Consider the following 26,477-nt stretch of genomic DNA (forward strand, 5'->3'; position numbering starts at 1 on the left):
GCCTTAACTTAGGTACCATCTGGGCATTTGCCTGGAGGAGAATTGGAAAACCACGGAAAACCAATTCGAGGAAGGCTGAATAGGGAATCGGACTCCCTTCTACTCTGTTGACCTCCCGACGCTGAGTGGACCCCGTTCCAGCCTTCGTATCACGTTTCAAATTTCGTGGCAGAGCCGCGAATCGAACCCGGGCCTGCGGGGATGGCAGCTAATCACACTACACCACAGAGGCGGACTTTATTTATTTATTTATTTATTTATTTATTTATTTATTTATTTATTTATTTATTTATTTATTCATTTATTTATTTATTTATTTAATCCTTGGGTAGTTAAAAGTCTTCGATGTGTTTATGCGACGTTTAACCACTGGAAAGAAAGGAACAGGAAGGAAGTTACTGCAGTACAGATTTTAAAGGAAGGAATGACAAATACCGGACAACTATACGACCGTTTTTCTAGCATACATTTCATGTAAACGGATGGAAAAATTTTCTCGGAATACCTAGGGGGAAAATGGAGAAACTATAGTGGATTAACGAAAATCAGCTTGTGTTTATGAAAGGTTTCCTTTATCTTGGGGTAGATGCAGATTAGTGAAACACTAGAGAAAAGTGTTCAAGATGAGGCTATGTAATATATTTTGCTAATTCCTTAGATGTCCGGAAACTAACAATAATAATATTTTTACAATTCTCCAGGCAAATAATCATTCCTGGCTGAATTCAAATATACTTTATCAATATTTCGACCATATTCAGTCATATTCATCTCATCACTATGATTATTACTATTATTATTATTATTATTATTATTACTATTATTATTATTGTTATTATTATTATTAATATTATTATTATTATTATTATTATTATCTTTCACTCTGTCGTCTTAAACACTTCCACACACATATCGTTTCACCCTTCACTTTACACACATCTATCTCATACCCACGTTACATACGTCTTAAGGCGGTTCTAATTCGACAGGCAATTTAATTCGCATACACTCCCGTAACTATGTAAATCATTATTGCACCTCGAGCCATTATCTCTTTCTTCCATGTATCAGCTTCCTTAAGATCTAAAGGAGAATAGCTGGATACATGCATTACGTCGTGAAGCATTGAAATAATATAAGTTTGGAAATTTATGAAGATCCATCACAAATAATCAAATTTGAAATGAACTATGAAGTTTGCTGACGTATAAATTCCACCCTTGAAAGTGATTCACTCAAGCACGAACACTATGGGAGCCTTACATACTAATTCATGCAAAAAAAAATCCGGAATAAATTCGTGATTATCCAGAATCACAGATGAAGCCCATAAAATCACTAATAAAAATAAAACTTTACCCCACTGATACACGCATATTGCGTCACCTATACATTATTAAATTACACGCAGGAAATATATGTACAAACATATTTTACATAGTTAACATCTTACGCGACCCTCATGATTCTCATACCTAGAAATATGATGGATTTGTACTTATCATTGCTGCGCGTAGCCGTGCTGTCATATGAGGGTATACCTATGGGTTTAGCCTCCATCCCTGACGGCCCGTTATCTGAGAGTCCTTGAGTAATCTTCTTCGGGGTCACGTGCATGATGTCTTATCTGCAATCACCTCGGTCGGAAGTTCCGGATGATCCCTAGATGAAATACTGCAGACACAATAACGCGTTCTGGTTGTCTCCAATCCACCACTGCAGGCACAAGGGGCGCTCTGGTAGAGTAGACTCCAGGGTTTGACGAGCACTCACATACATATGTACAAATGGGAAACTGGTCACTGAAGTATTGTTTATATACCTTCAGATATTTTTTTTGCTAGTTGTTTTACGTCGCACCGACACAGATAGGTCTTACGGCGACGATGGGACAGGGAAGGGCTAGGAGTGGGAAGGAAGCAGCAGTGGCATTAATTAAGGTACAGCCCCAGCATTTGCCTGGTGTGAAAATGGGAAACCACGGAAAACCATTTTCAGGGCTGCCGACAGTGGGGTTCGAACCTAATATCTCCCGAATACTGGATACTGACCGCACTTAAGCGACTGCAGCTATCGAGCTCGGTACCTTCAGATAACATAATATGGCTAGACCCACTCATAAGCTCGAATGGACTATCCGATTAGCGGTTGCAGTCCTTGGACATCACAACTCGATTCCCTTTTTATCGTAACCTGATACGATTATTGAATTCTAATATTCGTACGTGAGCGTCACTGGTTCAATTACACATCACTTCTTGGGTAATCTAACACTTTCCACTGGTTTCCTACTACTGCAGAGTCCTTAATTACGGCCAATAATTATTTGTAGAATGTAGTCACTAACTCACTACCACCATGGCGAACATTCGAATTCCCATCCGTTCTCTGACTATTATTCATGTGAGCCGATACTAACTTTACTAGTTTGTATTCCCATAACACATATTGGGATTAGAAGCGCTTATATTCACAAACCACAATTATTTCTTTCATGCAAGAAATATCTGATTATGTTAAATGTATATCGGTCTGAACTGGAACAGACCACCTGTCTAACACGCGTTTTTAAACACTAAATAACACAGAGTATTACTTGAGCAACACTGGTTCACAATGAATGACAAAGTCTCATCAACGAATGTGTAAAGAATGGAATACACAGGGTTAGTCTGCATTCTCTTTGTAGTAATCCGGGTCGCCGGCTGGAGAGAGGGTAAGCTCCGCCCACTTGTGACAAACCGCTCCGTTAGCAATGATCTTTCAGAGTCATGAGAATATTCATTTTGTAGGTCTTAAATTCTTCTTTCCACTGATCCAATTTCATGTCAATCGCATCTCTGAATCTCTAATAATCTTACAAGCTTCCTCTTAGGAATTTGCGCGCGTGCCAGTATAAGCTGGGGATTCCCTTCTTTCCGTCACGATATGCTCTTGACATCTGATTCCCATTAAGGACATCTGTCTAATGTACGTCATTACCAATACGTTTGTGGAGAAACCACGTCATCCCTCCACCGCAGGAACCTAGAGGGCAGCAGCTGGACCTCGCCACACTAGGCAATGCCGGTGAAAGCGTGTAAGCTGCCGTCTTCTTTATGATTTCCATGCCAGCATAATTATAACAAGATGGCTGGCACTTATGACAAAGATAGTAAACAAATACATCGAGTGCCTTACATGTAATGTTATCTTTGGACGGTATTGTAGGAAAAACCGTGTAAATTTCTGTGCAGAATAAAAATGCAGTTATTTCTAATGTTGTGCTTACTGTAGCTACCAAGTCAGTAAGTGTAGTGATCCCCACATTTGGTGACTCCGACGTGACTGACATCGTGTGATACAGTTTTCTACATAAAGTCAGTCCTATTCACACGCTAGTTACCGCCTTGGCTATAGAACAATCACAACAGCAGCTACACCAATTACAAGAGCAAAATCGCCTCCTACAACAGCAAATTCAACAGCAAACACAGCAATCACCACTCTCACAGGTTAGTACTGTAGTGAACCGTGTTGGAATTAAATTACCTGTTTTATGGCCGGACAAGTCAGCGCTGTGGTTCGCTCAGGCGGAAGCGCAGTTCAGTGTGTCCGGCATCACACAAGACGCAACAAAGTACGCGTGCGTTGTTTCCCGGCTGCACAGTCGCTATCCGCGGAAGTTGAAGATATTATTATCAACACTCCGGCGCAAAATGCAAACGCGTATTTGCGTACCGAACTCATTCGGCATCTTTCCCTATCAGAAGAGCAACGCGTTCGTCAACTGCTCATGGAAGAGGAGCTCGGTGACCAAAAGCCATCCCAGTTCTTACGACACCTTAGGTCTCTCACGGGCAGCACACAAGTTAAGACAACCTCCTAAGACAATTATGGATAGAATGCTTGCCGTCACAAGTACAGGCCAATTTACAAACACAGAGTGAGATGCCGCTAGATAAGGTTGCCGTCCTGGCCGACAAAATTCTTGAGGTTTCACCCGTGTCACGTCCCGCCACTGTTCACGCCGTAAGCACACCACCAGTTAGTGAGGTAAGCCAGCTCACGAAGAGGATAAATGAACTCTCACACAAGATGGCAGCACTGCAAACTTCCTTCCGCGCACGTTCTCGTTCCCGGAAACGGCAAAGCCGTCCTAGCAACAGCCGCTGGTCTTCTCTGACAGCCAGTGCACTAGGTATCTGCTGGTACCAACGCCACTTCCGCGAAAAGGCACAGAAATGTAAATCACTTTGTAGATTCCCGTCAAACTCCAACGGCAACCAGTGACGGCGTTATATGGTTGCCCAACAGATGGAACCGCCTCTTTATCACGGATAAGAGCAGTAAACACCAATTTCTGATCGACACAGGGTCAAATTTGTGTTGCTTCCCGCATAAATACCTGAAGGGGTGTCACACCAGACCAGTTATGAACTTGCAGCCGCCAATAATTCCACAATCCGCACATACGGGACTCTGCACTTGAAACTGAACCTCGAACTCCGACGAAAGCTTTTATGGAAATGTGTTGTTGCCGACGTCGCACATCCCATCATAGGACGAGACTTCCTCGCCTATTACCATCTTCTGCCAGACGCGTGTCGGCGGCATCACAGGCTTATCAGTGAACGTCCAAACTGCTAACTCTCTACAGCCCAGTGCGAAGGCTCTCAATGTACGACTACGTTTCATGAAATTTTAAAGGAATTTCCTGGCCTCACTCGTCCATCTGGAGCCCTGCGACAAGTACGCCATTCTACGGTACATTTCATCCGCACTACACCAGGACCACCTGTCTCGTGCAGAGCTCGTCGTCTCGCCCCGGAACGCCTCCAGATCGCTAAGAAGGCGTTTGATGCCATGCTTCTGGAAGGTATAGCACGACGGTCTGAGGGTCCTTGGTCGTCACCGCTCCATTTGGTACCGAAGAAGGAAAAGGCTGGTGGTCCTGCGGAGATTATCGTGCCTTAAACTCACGGACCATTCCTGACAAGTATCCACCTCGGCATCTCCATGATTTCAGCCATCAGCTCCGCGGATGCATTATTTTCTTCATTATCAACCTAGTGAAGGCCTACACCCAGATTCCCGTGAACCCAAGCGACATTCCACAGATCACAATCATAACGCCCTTTGGACTCTTTTAGTTTCTTTTCATGACCTTCAAACTACGCAATGCTCGTCCAATCTTTCAGACTAAGTACTATCTTGTTTGGATTTCACATTTACGTACGTCGACGATATCTTGGTTTTCTCTAAGAGTCCCGAAGAACACAGGCGCCAACTGAGAGCTCTCTTCCACCGCCTCTCTGAGTATGGCATCCTCATTAACGCTACCAAGAGTGTATATCCGAGAGTCACCTTCCTCGGATACGAAGTCTCCGACACAGGGACACGACCATTGCCAGAACGCATCACATCTCTGCAGAATTTTCCTCTCTCAAAAACTGCACGTAATCTCAGATGTTTCCTGGGAATGAACAATTTATATCACCAGTTCCTTCCCTCAGCATCGGAGTACCAGGCTCCACTGCACACAGCTGTATCCAGTTTTCGGGGCTCTCAACAGATACCCTGCACACCAGAAATGGGACGCACCTTTGCCGCCTGTAAAGTAAGCTATTTTTTACTATTTGCTTTACGTCGCACCGACACAGATAGGTCTTATGGCGACGATGGGACAGGAAATGTCTAGGAATGGGAAGGAAGCGGTTGTGGCCTTATTTAGGGCTTCAGGGCTGTCGACAGTGGGATTCGAACCCACTATCTCCCGGATGCGAAGTAAAATAAAGCCTCGCTCAAGCTACCCTCCTAGCACATCCCGATCCGGAAGCACCATTGGGATTGTTCAGAGATGCATCCAGCAACGCTATTGGAGCTAGCCTCCAGCAATACGTGGACGATGCCTGGCAGCCTCTAGCCTTCTTCCCTAGGGAACTATTTCCGAAGCAAACCGAACGGCCAGCCTACTAGCGAGAGTTGCTTGCAGTTTATGAAGCAGTGCAGCACTTCAGATACATTTTGGAAGCCCAGCAGCTTACAATCTATACACACCACAAGAGCCTGACTTACGCTTTCCAGCAACGTCAGGACAAACTTTCACCCGTGCAGCTGAACCGGTTATCGTTCATCGCTCAGTTCACAACGGACATTCAGCATACTGAAGGCTCCTCCAACGTAGTCGCAGATGCACTGTCTCGCATCAACGGAATTGCTAGCAGTACCTTGGACTTCTGCACTTTGGCGCGATCACAGGAAGGGGACGCAGAACTCCGTGATCTGTTGAACCGCGAATCAGCACTTCGGTTTCAGCAAGTCCGGATACCAGCAACCAACATCACTTTATTCTGCGGCACTTCAAGGCGTTTACCCAAACCATTTATCACTGCACCTTATCGCAGACAAGCTTTTGACTGTCTTCACGGTCTAGGTCATCCTGGTGCCAGAGCGACCAACCGTTTAGCATCAGAACGCTTCGTAAGGCCCCACATGCAAAAAGACTGCCGTACATGGGCACGAGCTTGTCAGGCATGTCAACGCTCGAATGTCACGCGCCATAACAACGCTCCAATTGGCAACTTTACCCCAGTGTCTGCTCGCTTCCATCACGTCCATCTGGACATCATCGGCCCATTCCCTCCTGCTCGAAATTACCGATACTGTCTGACAGCAGTGGACCGATTCACCCGCTGGCCAGAAGTCTGACCAATGGAACGTATCACAGCCGAAACTTTTGTGGATCTCTCACTTTGGATCACCACACAGTATCACGACCGACCAAAGCAGACAGTTCGAATCTCAGTTGTTCCGAAACCTGGGGATTCTCACCAGAACCTCACGCTCTCGAACAACCAGCTGGCATCCTTGCGCCAATGGCATGGTAGAACGTTTCCACCGTCAATTTAAGGCAGCCATCATGTGCCATCCTGATATGTCTTGGTTGCAAGCCTTACAAAGTGCCTTGTTTGTTATCCGAAGTGTACATAAAGATCTTGGTACTTCCTCTGCAGAGCTAGTCTACGGAGAACAAATTCGACTTCCAGGAGAAATGCTCTGTGCCATGACAAACAACTGCCTCGATGACACTTCAAACTTCGTAGTCAGACTCCGCCAACAAATGAGTCGATTGCGTCCCTTGTCAGCATCACGACATGATCAACACTCCACCTTCATCTTCAGGGTCTTGAACACTTGTACTCATGTCTACCTACGTGATGACACGGTCCGCGGCGCACTACCGCCGCCATACACTGGCCCACATCGAGTGTTAGATCGAAGTGATAGGACACTGACTGTGTAGATAAGAGGCAAGCCTGTCCGCGACAGCATTGATCTGATAAAACCTGGTTTCCTCTTGGCTGATAACACACCCTTACCTGGACAAAATACCACTCAGGATTATCGCAACAGCCCAGAGAACACTCTCCACAGTGACACAGCCGCAACATCACCGTCACCTAAAAGTGCTCCACTATCCCGCGACTTGGCACCTAGAACTCGCTTAGGCCAAAGAGTTAGGTTCCCGGACTATTTTCAACCGTGACTATCTCGACTCCGTGCGGGACCGGTCTGGCGAAACCACGCCATCCCTCCGCCAGAGGAACCTAAAGGGCAGCAGCTGCACCTCGCCACACTAGGCAACGCCGGTGAAAGCGTGTAAGCTGCCGTCTTCTTTATGCTTTCCATGGCAGCATGATTATAAGAAGATGGCTGACACTTATGATAAAGATAGGTAGTAAACAAATACATCGAGTGCCTTACTACTTAATGTAATCTATGGACGGTATTGTAGGAAAAACAGTGTAAATTTCTGTGCAGAATAAAAATGCAGTTCTTTTTAATGTTGTGTTTTTGTGTATCTGGCAACGCAGTAAGTGTAGTGATCCCCACACGTTCATTAAGTAGTATATCTTCTGACATCATTAAATAGTGTCAATTACGCTGATTCTAAAGAGTCCTTACTCGTAAATTTCTAAAGCTTGTACCAAAATTTGTATTATTATTATTCAGGCGCGAACATAGTGAGTTGGCATCCCTGAATATACAGTGAAATCGCTGAGAATCTCCAGTTCTCAAGTCAAATCCAGTAAAACAAACTCTACCTCTTGTAGTGAGGGAGGACCTCTGCTATCATACTATAATATAGCGCTACCATAACAGTCGGGGTGGTAGCGTGTTTAGACAAAAGTACAAGTAACGATAAATAATCAGAAGTACGCAGAGGAATATGCAAAGATATATGGCGATACAGTAGAGAGCTCAGCGTACTAGAATAATAATAATAATAATAATAATAATAATAATAATAATAATAATAATAATAATAATAATAAATGATGATGAGGAGTAGTATAAATCAAGGAAAATCGCGCAGTAAGGAAGAAGCTAGGCCAATAACAATGCGAAATAGAATATATATTTAACAACTATAATTTAACAACAAGATAAATAATTGCAAGTAGAAGAAAAATAATTATCCAATGGTACATGAAAGGAAAGCCTGTTGAACAAATTGGAAGTGTACAATATACATCGAAACAGAACCCTGAAAGAGAAAAAGCGTGAAAGGGAGGGGGAAGGGAAGTAGGATGAGTATTAGGACGGGGAAAGGATTTTCTTCACCGGGTATTGCTGAAGTTTAGAAATAGCATAGATCTAGGATGACATCTGAAAATAATTTACAATCGTCCGTAGCGCAGTGCGTGAATAGAAGCGGTCTAAGTTATGAGTTTTTAAAGGGAAGCATAACCACTCGACAGAAGAAAGTATTACAGCAGGCAATAGCCCGAATGAAAGTTTTGAGTTCAAATGCAGATAAATATTATAAGTCTTGCTCACCGAGTCGCCGTAGATAGAGTCCAGATGAAATTGACATAATTACAATAAGCACTGTTTTAGTGTGTGGTCCACCACTCCGCCACGAAGCCCGACCCAACGGTGGAATGGCGGAGAGAGCAATATATAGTAGAGAGGAAGATTCCAGAAAAAGAACGCAGGCTACAAGCCAGTGAGTTCTAGAAACATAATGTCACATGGTTACACAGCGCATAGGCACAGCGGAGTGCAGCGAAGATGGTGTAATCAGTCAAGTAGACGACAGGTGAGTGAGGTGCATGGTGCGGCGAGAAGGAAGTAGAAGCGAGCAGCAGTAAACAAGGTAGGAATATGTAGAGTAGATTCGGCGATCGTAATACTCTTGACCAGGGCGTTCTTTGCGCGTGGCATGCTCTGTCCATCTGGCTCGGTGAACAGACAGCATAATTTCAAGGTTCCGCTGTACTGAGATCTATCTCCCTCTGTGCGCGTAGTTAGAGCTTCGCCCTCTGAGCTAGCGCAGCGCCGCGCTGCTCGTGCTTATTACGACCACATATGTCGTAGAATAACGCGGAAAATGGCATATATTACTTGTTGGGCCTCGTGATATGAATATTAGCATGGTATTGAACGGTTACAGTACCCTGTAGGTATAGAGAATGGCTCCCTCTCTCTGGCTAGGAGATTTGAAGCTGATGCGAAGGAGAAAAAAGGGGGAAAGCGTCTGAGGACTACAAAAGGATCTATCCAGGCATTCGCCTTAGAGCAGAAGAATGGTAAACCACGGAAAACCATTCTCAGGACGGACGACAGTGGGAACCAGCCCCTCTCCGTCTCCTGAACGTCGAGATGTAGAGTCGTGGCCATCCCGCCTCTCCACACGTGCACCATTTCTTGTGGCACTTCTGTGTTTTCAGGATTAGCTTAACACTTATGCTAGAGAAAATAGTCCGTACCTGGGAAAAGGAAACAAAAGGGATTAATATCGCCAAGATAGAGATAAAATCGACATCAAATGTTTGGCCTTCGCAGAGGAGCTGGTAATTCTATCCACCAATAGGCAAGAAGCAATACAATCCCTGCAAAAAATTCATCCAATTGCACCTAAAACTGGACTCCAAATCTCATCTGAGAAAACCCGATACATGAAAGGATCTCGTCGATACTTACACACAAAATAACCTCTGGTAATTCATTTTGGTAAAATTCCTCAGGTAAATAATTTCTAATATTTGGGGAAAATTATCCAAACATCCGGATTAAATCGTGAAGCAAAGAGAGAGAATACTAAATTACAAAAATCCTATAGAATCATATGAAACAGGTTACAATAAAAATCAATATCTTGGAACGCTAAATTAAAACGCGTAATTAAGCCTGAAACTTTCTACGCATCAGAAACATTGGTCAATGGGGGCGGAATAAAACAAGAAAGGAAAATCGTTAGGAAAGTAGGAGTGTGAATGAAAAGAAGAGTTCCTAAATTATATCAGCATTCTGAGTAAATATCAGACACCATTAGAAAATAGACGACTGAAATTTTATGACCATATTTAAAGAACGTGTTGAGCGCCCCTAGTGGACTTTGACCAAACTAAAAAGCCGTAGATAACCTTTCTTTGCCGAGAGAGCAGCAGCAGAAAAAAGTAAAGATGGAGTGAGCTGTTTTTGTATATTTGTGTAACGATAATTGTCGTGTAGAATAAAAGTGTAGCTAAAGCGGATTCAGTGTGTCGTGTACTTCACTACAAATGGACTAACAAGGTATTTAATTATGCCTCCTCACTAAAAGTCAATAATAAGTAGATAATAGAAACATAAAAAGACCATCAAGAAATCAGCATAAGAGGTGAAATTACATGTGACAGGCCCAGATTTAGAACGTTGGTGAACAAACATAATTTTGATGAAAAACCCAACTGCATGGACGGAAGAAAATTAACAACGATAGGATGGAGAGATTCTAGGAAGAGAAGAAAGCAAATTCATCTGCTAAATAATTTCAATCACGCTCCTTATTTATAAATAATGATAATAATAATAATAATAATAATAATAATAATAATAATAATAATAATAATAATAATAATAATAATAATAATTTAGTTGACCACTCAGTCATCTCCTTCAATGCCATCTAGCGGGAGTTCGTTGAACTCGGCTCCACTTTCTGTTCTAATAGGTAACGCTTTGCTCTACGTTCCCTGTGTCACCTAGTTGCTAATTCCCTAAGTATTGTGGAGTAATATTGATTTAGATGTGGGAACCCTTTCTTGAATTCCTAAGTTGGCACCTACTGTGACCAATCAGCAGCCTGCTCGCTGCCTATGAAAGCACTGCTCAATTGCCCTGTCGTCGTTGCTAGGTTTCACGTGTAGGCATCTTTCTATTTCTGCCTGTGTGTTTTTTCCTGACTCCACCGCTATGATACCTCATCACATTATCTCTGCCTAGTAGGAGACACGCCGATACTTACTTTAGTATTTTCACCCGCGCCCCCAATATTGCACCACTGTCACTTTCTCATAAAAGTCTGTCGGAGGCGATGTGGCTTGTGTTGATGACAACGCGGACTGTGCGGGCTTCCCCACCCCTACCCGAGAAAACCACTGTCGTCGTCTTCTTGGACCGGGCGAGTCGGCCGTGCGATTTAGGGCGCGCAGGTGTGAGCTTGCATCCGGGAGATACTGGGTTCGAACGCTACTGTTGGTAGTCCTCAAGATGGTTTTCCGTGGTTTCCCACTTTCATGCAAGACAAATTCTGGGGTTGTACCATAATTAAGGCCACGGCCGCTTCATTCCCACTCACACTCTTTCCTATCCCATCGTCGCCATAAGACCGAAACTGTTTTTGTGGTAGTTAAAAATAAATGTGAAAGGAAAGAAGATATTAAACTCAGGACTATCAGGCAGTACCATATGGCTCATAAAATAGGCATGAGGGAGTTTTTAATAAGTAACTATGATCGTTGGAAAAATGTAAATAAAAATGTAAACAGGCTCTGGGATGGGTTTAAAGCAATTGTTGAGGAATGTGAAAATAGGTTTGTACCTTTAAAGGTGGTAAGGAATGGTGAAGATCCACTATATTATTACAGAGAAGTAAAGAGACTAAGAAGGAGGTCCAGGCTGGAAAGGATTAGAGTTACAAATGACGGTGGAAATAAGGAGAAATTGGAGGAACTTACTAGGAAATTGATTCTAGCAAAGAAGTCAGCTAAGAATAGCATGCAGTGAAGCATAATTGGCGGCCGTACAAATTTTAGTGAAAACTAGAAACGTATGTATAGGTACTTTAAGGCAGAAAATGTTTCCAAGAAGGATATTCCAGGAATCATTATTTATTTATTTATTTATTTATTTATTTATTTATTTATTTATTTATTTATTTATTTATTTATTTATTTATTTTGGAAACAAAACAGCGATAATCCGAATTACAGAGTTCTGCAAAGGAAAAATATATTTACAGTGGAGTATCGCAAGCCAAACATAAAAAAATAAGTGGAAGAAAAATGAGGAAAAAACATATAATGATAAAAATAGAGGAAAAAATTAAAAACTAACAAAACAACAATAGAGACACAACAATTAAGAACAAAATATAAAGGCAAAAGAAACAACGAGGAGAATTGAAGATTGAACGTAAAACGAAGAGGAGAACTTATAGCTAGGCACAGTAAGATAAATACAGATATAACACGTAAGTAATGGTAAAGTACAGTAAATAAATAAATAAATATTACATTATGTACAAAAGAGAAGACAGCAATGAGAAAAGAAAAAAAAAGGAACATGATGAAAATGAACTAGGTTAAGTTAAGGAAGAATCGATTAAAGGAGGCATAGAAGAAAAAACGTCCAAGTTCCTGTCAGAAGATAAAGAGTTAAGGAGGGTTGGTATACGGATAAGTAAACTTCCTTGAACGAGAGAGAGGCGGGAATACGGAATATGAAGAGGCGGATTAGTCCTGGTTTTGCGAGTTGCAATATGTAAGGAAAAGAAGGATGCAGGTTCAGGAGAACGAAATAAACCGTTAACAGCGTTATAAAGGAATCTAAGGTCGGCTACTTTCCTGCGACTAGATAACAGGCGAAGGTTAAAGAACAACGGGAGTGTGTATGTGAGGATCTTCGAAAGGCAGAAGTATTCAGTCAGCAGTATGTAAGATTGTTGGTTACAGGGATAATGTCCAGATAGAGGAGGTGACTAATACTAAAGAAGTATTAAAATTTACCTATGACAGCAATGACATTTACAGTAAGATACAAATTTTGGAAACTAGAAAAACAGCTGGAATTGATGAGGTTTCGGGGGATACATTAAAGACAATGGATTGGGATATAGTACCATATCTGAACCATATTTGATTATTGTTTGCATGAATAAACAATACCAAATGAATGGAGAGTTGCTATAGTAGTCCCTGTGTATAAAGAGAGAGGGTGATATGCATAAAGCTGAAAATTACAGGCCAATCAGTTTGACATGCATTGCATGTAACCTTTGGGGAAGCATTCTTTCTGATTATAGTACACATGTTTGAGAAATTAATAACTGGTTTGATAGAAGGCAGTTTGGGTTTAGGAAACGTTACTTCACTGAAGCTCAACTTGTAGTTTTCCAGCAAGATATAGTAGATATCCTGGATTCAGGAGATAAATTGAATTGGATTGCGATTGACCTGTCTAAGGCATTTGATAGGATAGATCATGGGAGACTACTGGCAAAAATGAGTGCAATTGGACTAGACAAAATTGCGAATGAATGAGTGGCTCTGTTCCTAGAAAATAGAACTCAGAGAATTAGAGTAGGCGAACCTTTATCTGTAACTGTAATAATTAAGAGGGAATTCCCCAGGGCAGTATTGTTGGACCTTTCTGTTTACTTATATATACCAATGATATGTGTAAAAAAGTGGAATCGGAGATTAGGCTTTTTGCAGATGACGTTATTCTGTGCAGAGTTATAAGTAAGTTACAGGATTGTAAGCAACTGCAAAATGACCTCGATAATATTGTGAGATGGGCGGGAGGTAATGATATGATGATAAACAGAGTTAAAAGTCAGGTTGTGAGTTTCACAAATAGGGAAAGTCCTCTCAGTTTTAATTTATTGCGTTGATGGGGTGAAAGTTCCATTTGGGGATCATTGTAAATACCTAGGTTGTAGTAAGGATGTAAAGGAGAGAGCATATAAGTCTCTGGTAAGACCCCAACTAGAGTATGGTTCCAGTGTATGGGACACTCACCAGGATTACTTGATTCATGAACTGGAAACAATCCAAAGAAAATCAGCTCGATTTGTTCTGGGCGATTTCCGACAAAAGAGTAGCGTTACAAAAATGTTGCAAAGTTTGGGCTGGGAAGACTTGGGAGAAAGGAGACGAGCTGATCGATTAAGTGGTATGTTCCGAGCTGTCAGTGGAGAGATGACGTGGGAGGACATCAGTAGACGAATAAGTTTGAGTGGTGTCTTTAAAAGTAGGAAAGATCACGATATGAAGATAAAGTTGGAATTCAAGAGGACAAATTGGGGCAAATATTCGTTTATAGGAAGGGGAGTTAGGGGTTGGAATAACTTACCAAGGGAGATGTTCAGTAATTTCCAATTTCTTTGCAATCATTTAAGAAAAAGCTAGGAAAACAACAGATAGGCATCTGCCACCTGGGTTTCTGCCCTAAATGCAGATCAGTATTGATTGATTGATTGATTGATTGATTGATTGATTGATTGATTGATTGATTGATTGATTGATTGATTGATTGATTGATTGATTGATTGATTGATTGATTGATTGATTGATAACATATATGTACCGGTGCGACGTAAAGAAAATAAAACAAGAGTCGTATTCTTGGTTATCTCCTCGAGAAATAAAGACATATCCAAGGTCAGGCGGGTGTGGCATGTGTTTGTTGTTGATGATGTATCTGTATTCACTGAGTCACCCGTATGTGATTAAGATAATAACAACCATCCTCCGTCCATGACGGATTTTTACATAAGCTTGCATAATGCACCTGCAGTTACTTAGCAGAAAATCCCCCCAGCAACTGTTATCTGCTTCTGCTCCTTCAGGTAGGTGAACTTCGCGAGAAGTTGCTGAATAACGTTGGTGCTAGCGGCAGCTTTATCAGCTGGGTGTTGGCGAGGAGGTGGCTTCAGTCAGCTGCTAGCAGAGCTAACAGCAGTCATGGCCCCCAAGTACAAGCTCACATACTTCGACTTCAGGGGGGTGGGCGAGCCCATCCGTTACCTCCTCTCGTATGGAGGTGCCGACTTCGAAGACAACCGCATCAAGCTGGAAGACTGGCCTAAATTCAAGTCAAGTAAGTGAATTACAACATCTATTACAGTTTCTATTGACAGTCCGATTCGTGAAGATGCTGTCGGGCAGTGGCAGTTTAGATCAAGTATGCCGAATTTCACATGTTTGTATTTTATGATAGTTTGTACTCTAATTTATTGGATTAAGCAGTATTTTGTTTGAAAGTCATATCCAGAGGCTTAGGGCAAGTTAAATATCCTTGAGCAGTCGTTACCACGCCTTAAAACTGTTCTCCGTGGAACATCTTGAAAAAATATATTTGAACTGATACGTTGTAAGTGATCTACTATCAGAAGGTGTTCGTAATTTTTATTAAGTGTGAATTCTGTGGTGCCTATCATTTGTTATGAGGTCAGTGAAGCGTAACGTTAAACTTCAGCAATAGTCACCTCCAAACTACGGTTTCTCACGTAAAATAACATTCATCACAGAAACTACACAACATAGGGGTATACAATTTTCACTGTTTGTTCGTCCAATAAAAATACACATTATCACTTTGTTTAACGGTCACAGAATTATTATTATTATTATCATTATTATTATTATTATTATTATTATTATTATTATTATTATTATTATTATTATTATTATTATTATTATTATTATTATTATTATTATGGGGTTACCCGTAGAGCACAAAGAGGTCAAAGAAGGTGCGGGCTTAAATGGGTCTAACTACGACATCAAAATTGAATTAAGACTTTAAAAGGTTATATTTCTTCTCCGAAAACAAATTTAACATTTTTCACTTAGTGAACGTAACAACATGACAGGTACAAATATCAATCTTGAAACAAGACTAGGAAAATCCAAGATTAGCGAATTTTACAGATTCCGGGCTTTGAGCCTCTAGTTTACAAATTTACAATTTCAAGGTAGAAATCCCCCAATTCAAGAGCACTTTGCTCCAACAAATCTACCGCCTTCCAGAGGCACTCCTCAAAATTACAGTAAACTTAGAAAAGAGCTTACAGGCTCTCCAACATTCCTCCAATTTTAACCGCCCACTTAAGGCAACATTACACACATCTTTTACTCTCTCTGGCCTATCTAGGCACAATTTACCATTGAAATTACTTTTACAGAAGTATTTATTACCCAACCTACTGGGCCTTCGTGGAAAAAGAACAGGTTAGATAACTGGCCCCAAACACAAAATGAATGGAGGCGTACACTTGCACTCCTAGATAATGAAGAATAAAATCCTAACGGGGCTCTTGGCCCAGAGATACAGGGGTTAATCCCAAGCTACTGAGGTGACACGAATAAAGGTTAAATTAATGCATTAAGGAAAGGAAGAAAACCAGTTACAAACACGTAGTCACTTCAAACCAAGATGAAGGGGAGCTCGAGAGGGTAACTCACTCTCTATCCCAGATTTACAGTTAAAGCTTTATGAAATTTTTACATTAGCCAAAAGAAGATTTACATTTTTGAAAAATTGGTTACATAACTAAAGATTCGGACCTTCCCCTCGACTAAAGCTGCGGAGGTAGCAAGAAAGAATGAAGTTCTGTGGCCATTACCTTATACGTAGGTGGATCAAAAGGTTAGTTGCACTAACGCACCGCAGCAGCGCGCTGTGTGTCGCAAAAGTGGCCACAGTTGAGAAAGGGACAGACACTGCCCACACGTCTGTTAGGAAGGTCGCTGTGGTGTCTCGTCTAGTATTGTGTGAATAGCGGCCAAATGCAATGGCGCGTCAACTGGACGTTCACTCCCAATATGAGGTGCGTGCGACAATCCGATTCCTATGGGCCAAAAGGAAGAATTGCACGGACATTCATCGTGAAATTAGTTCTGTGTATGGGGAGCGGGCCATTTCCCGGCAAGGTATCATCTGTATCGTAAAGTGGTGTCAGCAATTCGAAGTCGGACGCACGGATATCACGGACAACCATCGCGAAGGCAGGCCCGCAACGTCCAGGACCCGTGCAAAGGTCAACACTGTGAATGCGATCATTAGACAGAACCGGCGCATTAAAATGAGAGAAATCACGACGCAGCGGAACATGTCGTATGGCAGTGTGTTTGCCATTGTTCACGAGGACCTTGGATATCGTAAGCTGTGTCAAAGATGGGTCCCACGTCTTCTCACCGATGAGCACAAGGGACAACATTTCCAATCCTCCCTGGCATTTTTGCAACGCTATACCGCAGACGGCAACGGGTTTCTGCGGCGAATCGTCACAGGCGACGAAACGTGGGTCCACCACTTCACCCCCGAAACGAAGCGAACATCAATGGAATGGGTGCACCCCTTATCACCACAACAAAAGAAGGCCAGCCGATAAGGTTATGGCGACAGTGTTCTTTGACATGGAGGGTTTGCTGCACGTGGAATTCATGCCGAAAGGAACGACGATCAACGCGGTGTCGTATTGTCAAACGTTGCACCGGTTGCGTAAAGCGATTAAAGAGCTGCGCCGGGGGGAAATTGAGCGCCGGTGTGATTTTGTTGCACGATAACGCAATACCTCACAAGGCCCACCAAACGAGAGAACTGCTGCAGCGTTTCAAGTGGGAGGTCTGGCAACATCCACCCTATATTACCGACCTAGCGCCATGTGACTTTCATCTGTTCGGTAAGCTCAAAACGGAGCTCGGTGGTCGACGTTTCCAGACCGATGAGGAGGTGAAGGCCGCTGTCTCCGAGTGGTTGCAGAACGCTGGAGGAAATTTATATGCATTCGGCATCGACAAGTTGGTTGTGCGTTCGCAGAAATGTTTGGAGTCTCTTGGAAACTATGTGGAAAAGTGACGTTACAGTGTATGTCGTTATAGTCGTGTTGCTGTTGTATAGGTGGTGTAATAAATGGCCATAACTGGGAAGTGCACCTTATTTTCTGATCTGCCCTCGTAGATGTTCTGCTGACCGACGAAAGAGGCGGCCCCGCCTCCTGCCTCAACGCATACACACTTAACAAGACGGTGAAATGAAATGGCGTATGGCTTTTAGTGCCGGGAGTGTCCGAGGACAAGTTCGGCTCGCCAGATGCAGGTCTTTTTATTTGACACCCGTAGGTGACCTGCGCGTCGTGATGAGGATGAAATGATGATGATGAAGACGACACATACACCCAGCCCCCGTGCCAGCGAAATTAACCAATTAAGGTTAAAATTCCCGACCCTGCCGGGAATCGAACCCGGGACCCCTGTGACCAAAGGCCAGCACGCTAACCATTTAGCCATGGAGCCGGACAACAAGACGGTGATCAAATGACAAGGAAACGTGAAAAGCTGCAGTTTATAAACCCTCAGAGAAGGTTCGAGATCATTCAAGGCTAATCAGGACACACACACTTAATTTTTATTGGCAGAATCAACGTGAACAAGAAATCCTGGATTGGTTGAAAATTAATTACAAAAATTAGTGATTGGCTATATTCAAAACTGGCGGAAAGAATAGGAAGAATTGCCAACCCAAAAATAAATGTACATAGATCAGTTATGGAAAAACTAGAAATATGAAATTTTTTAAAGTTATAAGTTCTTTCACCTTGCACCAGGGTGCATGATCATAGTTTTTTGGTAGTGTCATCTGTAGAAAAATGTCCAAACTTCTTGATGTATAGCAAAACAAAACAAGGAGAAATTCAGTCAGTTTAGGAAACTTCACAACAAAACAATTACTTAATATTTCAGCGGTGACATCTGATTAAAGTTCCAAGTGCGTGTAGTTTCAGTTTCACCTTTCGACCGATAGAAGAATTCATTAAGACGCTTATTTTGAATGCGCGTCGTTGAGGTGTACCTCCCGGTACAATTATTATTATTATTATTATTATTATTATTATTATTATTATTATTATTATTATTATTATTATTATTATTATTATTATTATTAGCGTATTCTCCCAATAATAGAAGACGTTAAGCAAACAACTCAATCAAGCTTTCTTTGGGTTTTTCTTGTTTTTCCAATAGGCTTTCATTCTCTCTGAGAAGGCTTGTTTACGTTCTTCCGACCATTTCGGTCTGCACTGTTTTCGCTTTGGTTGCTCTGATGTAACTTCCCACTTGTTGACTTTGTGTCTGAAGGTATCTCTTTCTAAAATGTCTGTTGCACATATGTTTGCGTTTTTGAGGTCCTTTCGAAGTTCGTCCAGCCAAGGCGTTGAATTCTTAAGTGAGCTAACATAATTTAATATTCTTTTTGACAGTCGATTTTCTGGTAATCTTGTGAGGTGTCCAAAGAATTTCATTCATCTTTTCTTAATGTCTATTTCAATGTTTGAAACTTTTTCTGTTATTTTGATTGATTGTAGCCTGTAACCATCTTGGGTATATCTTGCTCCCAGGATTTTCCTGATGATCTTCCTCTCTTGCTTTTTTATTTCTTCTAATTCTTGTTTACTGTTAAGTGACAATGTTTCACTTGCGTAAAGGACTGTTGGTTTTATGACTGTGTTGTAATGCCGAATTTTTGTCTGTCTTGACATGCATTTTTTGTTGTAGATGTCTTGAACTAACCCTAATGCCTTCTTGACTTTTTGGAGACGGTTTTGCTGTGAGATCTTCTCAAGGCCTGTCGGTTCGATGAATTCTCCGAGGTATTTAAAGTACGAGACCCGGTCGATTTTACCGTATTTTGTTCTCAGGCTCGTGATATCTGTCTTTGAACAGAAGAATTTAGTTTTCTCAAATGAAATCTGTAGTCCCACTTTTTCTGCAGATTCCTTAAGTATCTCAAGCTGCTTGATGGCAGTCTCCTCGTCCTCTGTTAAAATCGCCAGATCGTCCGCAAATGCGAGGTATGGTACGTAGAGGTTGTTTTGGGGAAAGCCCAATCGGATCGGTTTCCAAGATTCACGTTTCTTGAGTTCCTTCTCCCATTCTTCCATAACCTTGTCTAGGACGACGTTGAACAGAATAGGAGAGAGTCCATCACCTTGTCTCACACCTGTTTGAATGTCGAAGGGTTCTGAAATTTCTCCCATAAATTTCACTTTAGATTTTGTGCCCGTTAGTGTTTGTTTTATGAGTTCTAGGGTTTTGGGATCTAGTCCTCTCTCTTCTAGAATTTGGAATAGTGAGGGTCTGTCTATCGAATCATATGCCTTTTTGAAATCTACAAATGTGCATACTGTAGGCTTTTGTCTGAGGGCTCGTAGTTTAAGTATGGTTTTGAGGTTGAAAATTTGTTCTGGGCATGACCTGTTTGGTCTGAATCCTGCTTGAAATTCTGTTAATTTGGGTTCTAATTGTTGTTGTGTTCTATGCAAGAGACAGGCTGATAGTATTTTGTATGTGACTGATACAAGTGAGATTCCTCTGTAATTGTTTACGTCTAACTTGCTGCCTTTTTTTATGTAGTGGATGGATTAGAGCAATCTTCCAGTCATCCGGGAGCTTTTCGGTTTGCCAAATGTTTTGGATTATTTGTGTAATTTCTCTGAGTGATTTTGGGCCTAAATTTTTCAGAAGTCCAGCTACAATTCCGTCTTCCCCTGATGCTTTGTTGTCTTTAAGTTTCTTGATATGTGAATAAATTTCTTCTTGAGTTGGTGGTGACGAATTTTCCGGTATGATTTCTGGCTGTACTTTCGGGAATCTCTTTTTGGGTTCTGGACAATTTAAAAGCTGTGAAAAATATGTAGCTAATTCTTGGCAGTTTCCCTTATTTGTCAAGGCTAGTTTACCTTCTTGCTTCCGAAAGCAAAGGTTCTGTGGGGAATATCCTTTAATTTGGTTCGCAAAGGTCTTGTAGAAATCGTGTGTGTTGTAATTTTTGAAGTTGTCTTCAATTGACTTCAGTTGGACATTGACGTATTTCCGTTTATTTTGTCTTAAAATCTTGGATACATGCTTGCGAACTTCGAAGAATTTCTTCTGTGTTTCTTCTGATTTGTTACAATTGTAGTTTTGAAATGCCTTTTTCCTTTCTTCTAGTGCGGTCTCACATTCTTGATTCCACCAAGGATGGTTTCTTGCGAAGAGGGATTAGGTCCTTCGCCGTTTCGATTATTTTAGTCTGGAAATTCTCCCATTCTCTCATTCTACCGCTCATCCACGCCTGTGCGGACGTGAGAATATATTGTGAGAATATGCATGTGGGTTTGGCCCTGTTTTACGGCCGGATGCCCTATGTGGAAGGATGGTCGTTGCTAGTCTCAACATGAAGAGGAGAGTTTTGTGTCACTATGTAACGGCCGCATAGTTTTGAGAGTTTCACTTATTTATTATTTATTTATTCCTGACTTAAATTTGTGGCGAAGTTAGGGCTCATGACCCTCTCTTACACTTAACCACTACAAGCAATAAAATTTAAAAATGTAAACATAAAAGTAAGACATAGAAATTCTACAAAGAAATAATACTACGGACAGATAATTCTAACTTACATATCAGTACGGCAATTAGTGTGAAAATACTAATAACAATACTATAAAGAGGAAATGTAGTAATAAGAATAATGGCTAATGTGCATAATAGATGAAGAAAACCCATTCACACAACATACACACAATGACTCACACAACTCATTTATATATTCCCAGGAAAAACTTTCGGCAAGCAGATTTGAATTTATGAAATGAAGTAACGTGCCAAATGTCCATTGGGAGTGTATTCCAGAGTCTCGATGTAGTAACTAAAATGGAATTATTGTAGTAACTCGTTCGATTTATTGGAATTTCAAGTAGGGAACCAGAACGGGTACTAATTTCATGGAATGAGGAAAGGAAACGAAAATTAGAAGATAGGTAAGTAGGAGGGTTCGTCAAGAGCACTTTGTAAACAAGTGTCATTAGGTGAAAATTCCTTCGTTCACTTATGCGTAACCATCCCAATGTTTTGAAATATGGTGTAACATGAGCGTCATGTCGCAGTTGGAAGGGCGTGAGTTTTGTGCTCGTTGAAGCCTCAAAGCTTGTTCCGCATTTATATTGACTAGTACCGTATCACAGTAGTCAAAAATTTGGAATAGTAGTGCTTGGATTAATTTTAATTGAAGTTTCTGAAGAATATATATATTGCTAGTTGCTTTACGTCGCACCGACACAGATAGGTCTTATGACGACGATGGGACAGGGAAGGGCTAGGAGCGGGAAGGAAGCGGCTGTGGCTTTAATTAAGGTACAGCCCCAGCATTTGCCTGGTGTGAAAATGGGAAACCACGGAAAACTATCTTCAGGGCTGCCGACAGTGGGGTTCGAACCTACTGTCTCCCGAATACTGGATACTGGCCGCACTTAAGCGACTGCAGCTATCGAGCTCGGTCTCTGTTCATATTTACCGTGTCGAATGCACCAGTAAAATCTAGGAGTGTCAGTATCGTCATCTGCCGTTTGTCCATTGCTAGTCACATGTCATCTGTTACCCGAGGAAGTGCAGTCGTAGTACTGTGTCCCTTTCTGAAGCCAGATTGCAATCGGTCAAAAAGAGAATGTCTGGTTAAGAATTCTATTAGCTGCTCGTGTACAACTCGTTCAAGAACTTTCGAGAGAGGGGGAAGAATCGAAATAGGCCGGTAATCCGATGGCGCATTTGCTGTGGTATGCTTTAATATTGGGGTTACTAGAGCATCCTTCCATGCAGTTGGAAACGTCCCTGTGGTGAGACACTAGTTTACAATTTGGGTAATAATTGGTAGGACCCCGCCAATAATCTGTTTATAAAGCCTATTGGGATGTTATCTGCTCCTTTAGCTTGTGACTTAACTTAATTCAAAGTAGGCTTTACATCATTTTCACTCACAGGGTGAAAAGAGAAATTATGTTCGTTTTCTGTAGGGTCACTGATTCTTTTATTTAGATGGATATGATTTTGAGGTTGAGACTCCTACTGTATATTGGGTGAGTTACGAAGTGAGAGTTAAGTGTATCGAGATATAGTTGGCACATATGACTCTTTGCATTTTCCAACTCTCATAGCTCGAAGTTGGTTCCAGGTTTCACGTGAAACTTTGATGTAGTGTGCTTAGTCTCTGATAATCATCGAACAAATAGAAACATGTTTGAGCTATTAAGCGGCGGGATCCTAAAACTTGTGTCCGTAATCCAGCTGATCCTTCCAAGTCTCTGTTTTTTCTCTTTGACAACGTGCATATATGAAAGTGTTGATTGCGATAATATGGAATTTTATTCATAGGCCTACTTCACTCAGCTAAACAGAGGTGGATTGAAGCATCCTTCAGCTTTCCTTCTATCCCTGAATTTTGATGTGTATTGCCTTTTCCAAGCCCTTATCAGTGTTGAATATGAGCCACAGTTTTTGAAATTAGACAGACAGTGAGATGCTGAAGTGAAACGAGGTCTCCAAATGGATGAAAATACCTTAAGTAATGCTGACTATGTCTGCAAGTGTTGCATGCCATCAATAAAATTTTTGAAGAAGTGCATTAAAGTCCTGACCATCATTTATGTCAAAAACTACTCAGAACTTCTGCATGACAAAAAGTCTCCAAGGACATTGATAAAAATATTCACATTCAACAGATAAAGATGAGCAAAACTGACAACTTAGGAGCGAAGCAGAATATCCGCAAGGGTCTTAAGCTCAACAGCATGCAAACTTACCAGGTAAACTGCTATTTACATAATATTACTTTCTATTTTCTACCTGTTCTCTCTTAAGTAGGCTTGTTCCTATTTATTTAGTCAAAGTTGTTCATCACAAAGAAGTCTATTGCGTCTGCTATTTATTTACTTGCACATTTCAGTATGTCAGTGTTGTGTTATTCGTAATGTACCTGATGCTAAAGGAATTGATTTGACGTAACTACATGTATGTATGTGTTTATCTTCAGTATCCTCTTAGGTACTTGTCCTTTAATGTACATCATTTCAATTATTTTCTTCTAAGTACGCTTTAACATAAATCTTGAAATGGAGGTGTTCAAATACGTCAGCCTCGTATAGGTAGTTTTACGCACGTAAAAGAACTCCTGCGGGATAAAATTCTGTCATCTTGAAAACGTGAACAGTAGTTAGTGGGACGTAAAACATTATTATTATTATTATTATTATTATTATTATTATTATTATTATTATTATTATTATTTTATGGATATGCGGGGGTTTATCGTTGAAATGAAGTTATTACGTGCTACCTAACCTTCATCAGTCGGCACCTGCTGCGCCCACGACGTCCACCATATTGGTTTCGATATTACGGTCTGATAAATTACGGTCTCGGCCTCACCCATCTTGGAACTGGCTATTGGGTTGCCATCGTCTCGCAAATCTCCGGAAGATACAACCACCAGAAAATGGCGGCAGTGAAACGAAAACTTTCGTTCTACTCTCAAGATTTTGTTCAAGCTTTAGTAGAAAATGATAATGGTGATTTCACTAACAGGATAATTTCGTGGAAACCTGATACAGTGAATCACATTCGGAATGTGAAAAGATAGAATAATTCTGAACTTACCTGGATTAACTTCACCTTAAGTGACTTATGACTGTCTCGGTAAAAAATTCAGTTTCATTTGTGGTTCAGAATGTTAATAAGTGTTGACTCATATTCAGCTAAAAATATATATTCTTCTTCCTCTTCTTCTTCTCATCCTTCATCATCATCTTCTTCCTCTTCATCGTGGAATCCCACCAGCAGTAAGAGCGTTCCATCGTGTTGTGGGGTGGGATCATATCATATTGCACCATATCCTGTCTTTCGATCCGACTAACTCAGGGGGTGGAGAGCGCGTAGTAAACGTCCGATAAAAATGGGCCAAAACAATTTCTGACTAAACTTATACTAAAGAGTATATTGACAGGAAAATGGTGATATAGCTTGAAATGAGAACATAAAATAAGGGATAGGGTGCATTTATTGTATCCATAAAAAAAACATAAAAAGTGGTCCATGGTAACTTGAAACATTGAAATAAAATAGAACAAATCGACCGTAAATAGTCGTAAAATTGCGATATACGCATGAATGATCAGATTACATAGAAAAATAACAAAAGGTAAACAAATGTGCGCAACGACCCCGAATCAATTTAAATTACAATGTCAATTTACAAGGGAAAAACATGTATTAAAAGGTAATCGCGCTAGATAAGTACGGATATCCATATTGCCCGTGGGCATCGAAGAAGTAAATCGTTCATGTTATGAACCGGGAAGTGCTAATACATTGGTACAATTGCTATAAAACTATATTTACATTCCGGCTATTGCGGATATACATGAGTAATCACTTTGGCATAAGGCGGTTCTCTAATCTAACTTAAAATTAGCACTGAATCTACTATGAGCTCATGCAGAACTGGTTATCAATAAAACTCAGCTAACGAGCTGATAAACCCAAATTAAACAATACATGACAACAAAATCACAAAGAACACAACAAAATCACATATGTGGGAAAAACGTACATATATACAACACACGAGTAAATCAGAGATATCAGGGATCGAACCCGACATCAGCAGGCTACGTTGGTTATGCGTCTGCAAGCAGACACAAATGGTCTCCCATATTTCCGTGCCTTCAGTCAGTCAGTTGTAATAAAAGAAAACAAATATTCGCAGGCAGGAGAGGTTGTAGCCTGGGAGACTTAACGAGATTTTCCTTACATAATCTCTGGCCACAAGGGGAACAAACAGTTCTGTCAGCTGGACATTTTCACTATCTATGGAGCTCAATGAGGCAGGCCAGTGCCTGTACAACACCTCCCCAGGAGGTAACAAATATTCATTTCTTTCTCCGCTCGACCAGTGCATTCTTTGCAACTCCACAGTCGACTAATTATATCATATTCAGACACAGCTCTCATTAAAAACAAGGCATATCTTGCCTAATTACATATACTTGTCCCCAAAATCATCCCTCTGGCATTTCAAGCCTTTCACTTTACGTATCATTCGTTCAATCCCCTGCTAGTTTCACGTACTCGCCTTATTACTACATTAAATGAGCCTCTTATGTCCCAACGATGTACATATTGTCACTGCAGCTCTAGTAGTAGCTGAAATAATACATTCCGCATTCATAGACAGAAACCTGAATAATTTTATGCTGTAAACTCACGTAAATATAACCAACGCAGAAGGCGTCTAGCCTGCTTGAAAATAAGGACTTTTAGCCGAATATCTCTAAAAATATAATGACATGAAATAACACAGAAAACACTACACTAGCAAATTCAATGACTACGTAACTCCTAACATTTCCCTCGATCATATCTAACTATAATATATATGTACAAATAGCCTGGGCTAAATACTGTACATGCATCCCAGCCTCAGCCAAACATTTACCTTTAACGGAATTAAGACAAATTTCCAGCCAAAGTGACTGAAATTTAAGTTTATGAGGCATAATGAAAAATTCCCGAACCTAATGTATTAGCTTTACCGGAACATGCCTAGAAATGGATTTTCGTACTTATCTT

At 41.1% G+C, this 26,477-nt stretch overlaps 2 protein-coding genes across 2 annotated transcripts in view; one reads left to right on the top strand and one right to left on the bottom strand.

The window, feature by feature from the left end:
* Positions 1-26,477, bottom strand: part of LOC136879389 (glutathione S-transferase-like) — a 363,810-nt gene that overhangs the window by 207,645 nt on the left and 129,688 nt on the right. The window lies entirely within an intron of this gene.
* The window catches only part of LOC137501890 (glutathione S-transferase-like), a 52,603-nt gene continuing 41,036 nt past the window's right edge, over positions 14,911-26,477 (top strand). The window contains exon 1 of the mRNA XM_068229035.1: positions 14,911-15,132. Within this exon, the coding sequence (XP_068085136.1) occupies positions 14,997-15,132 (136 nt within the window). The 5' untranslated portion in view covers positions 14,911-14,996. The remainder of the gene's footprint in view (positions 15,133-26,477) is intronic.

The sequence above is a fragment of the Anabrus simplex genome, chromosome 8 (assembly GCF_040414725.1).
Source record: "Anabrus simplex isolate iqAnaSimp1 chromosome 8, ASM4041472v1, whole genome shotgun sequence".
NCBI lineage: Eukaryota > Metazoa > Arthropoda > Insecta > Orthoptera > Tettigoniidae > Anabrus > Anabrus simplex.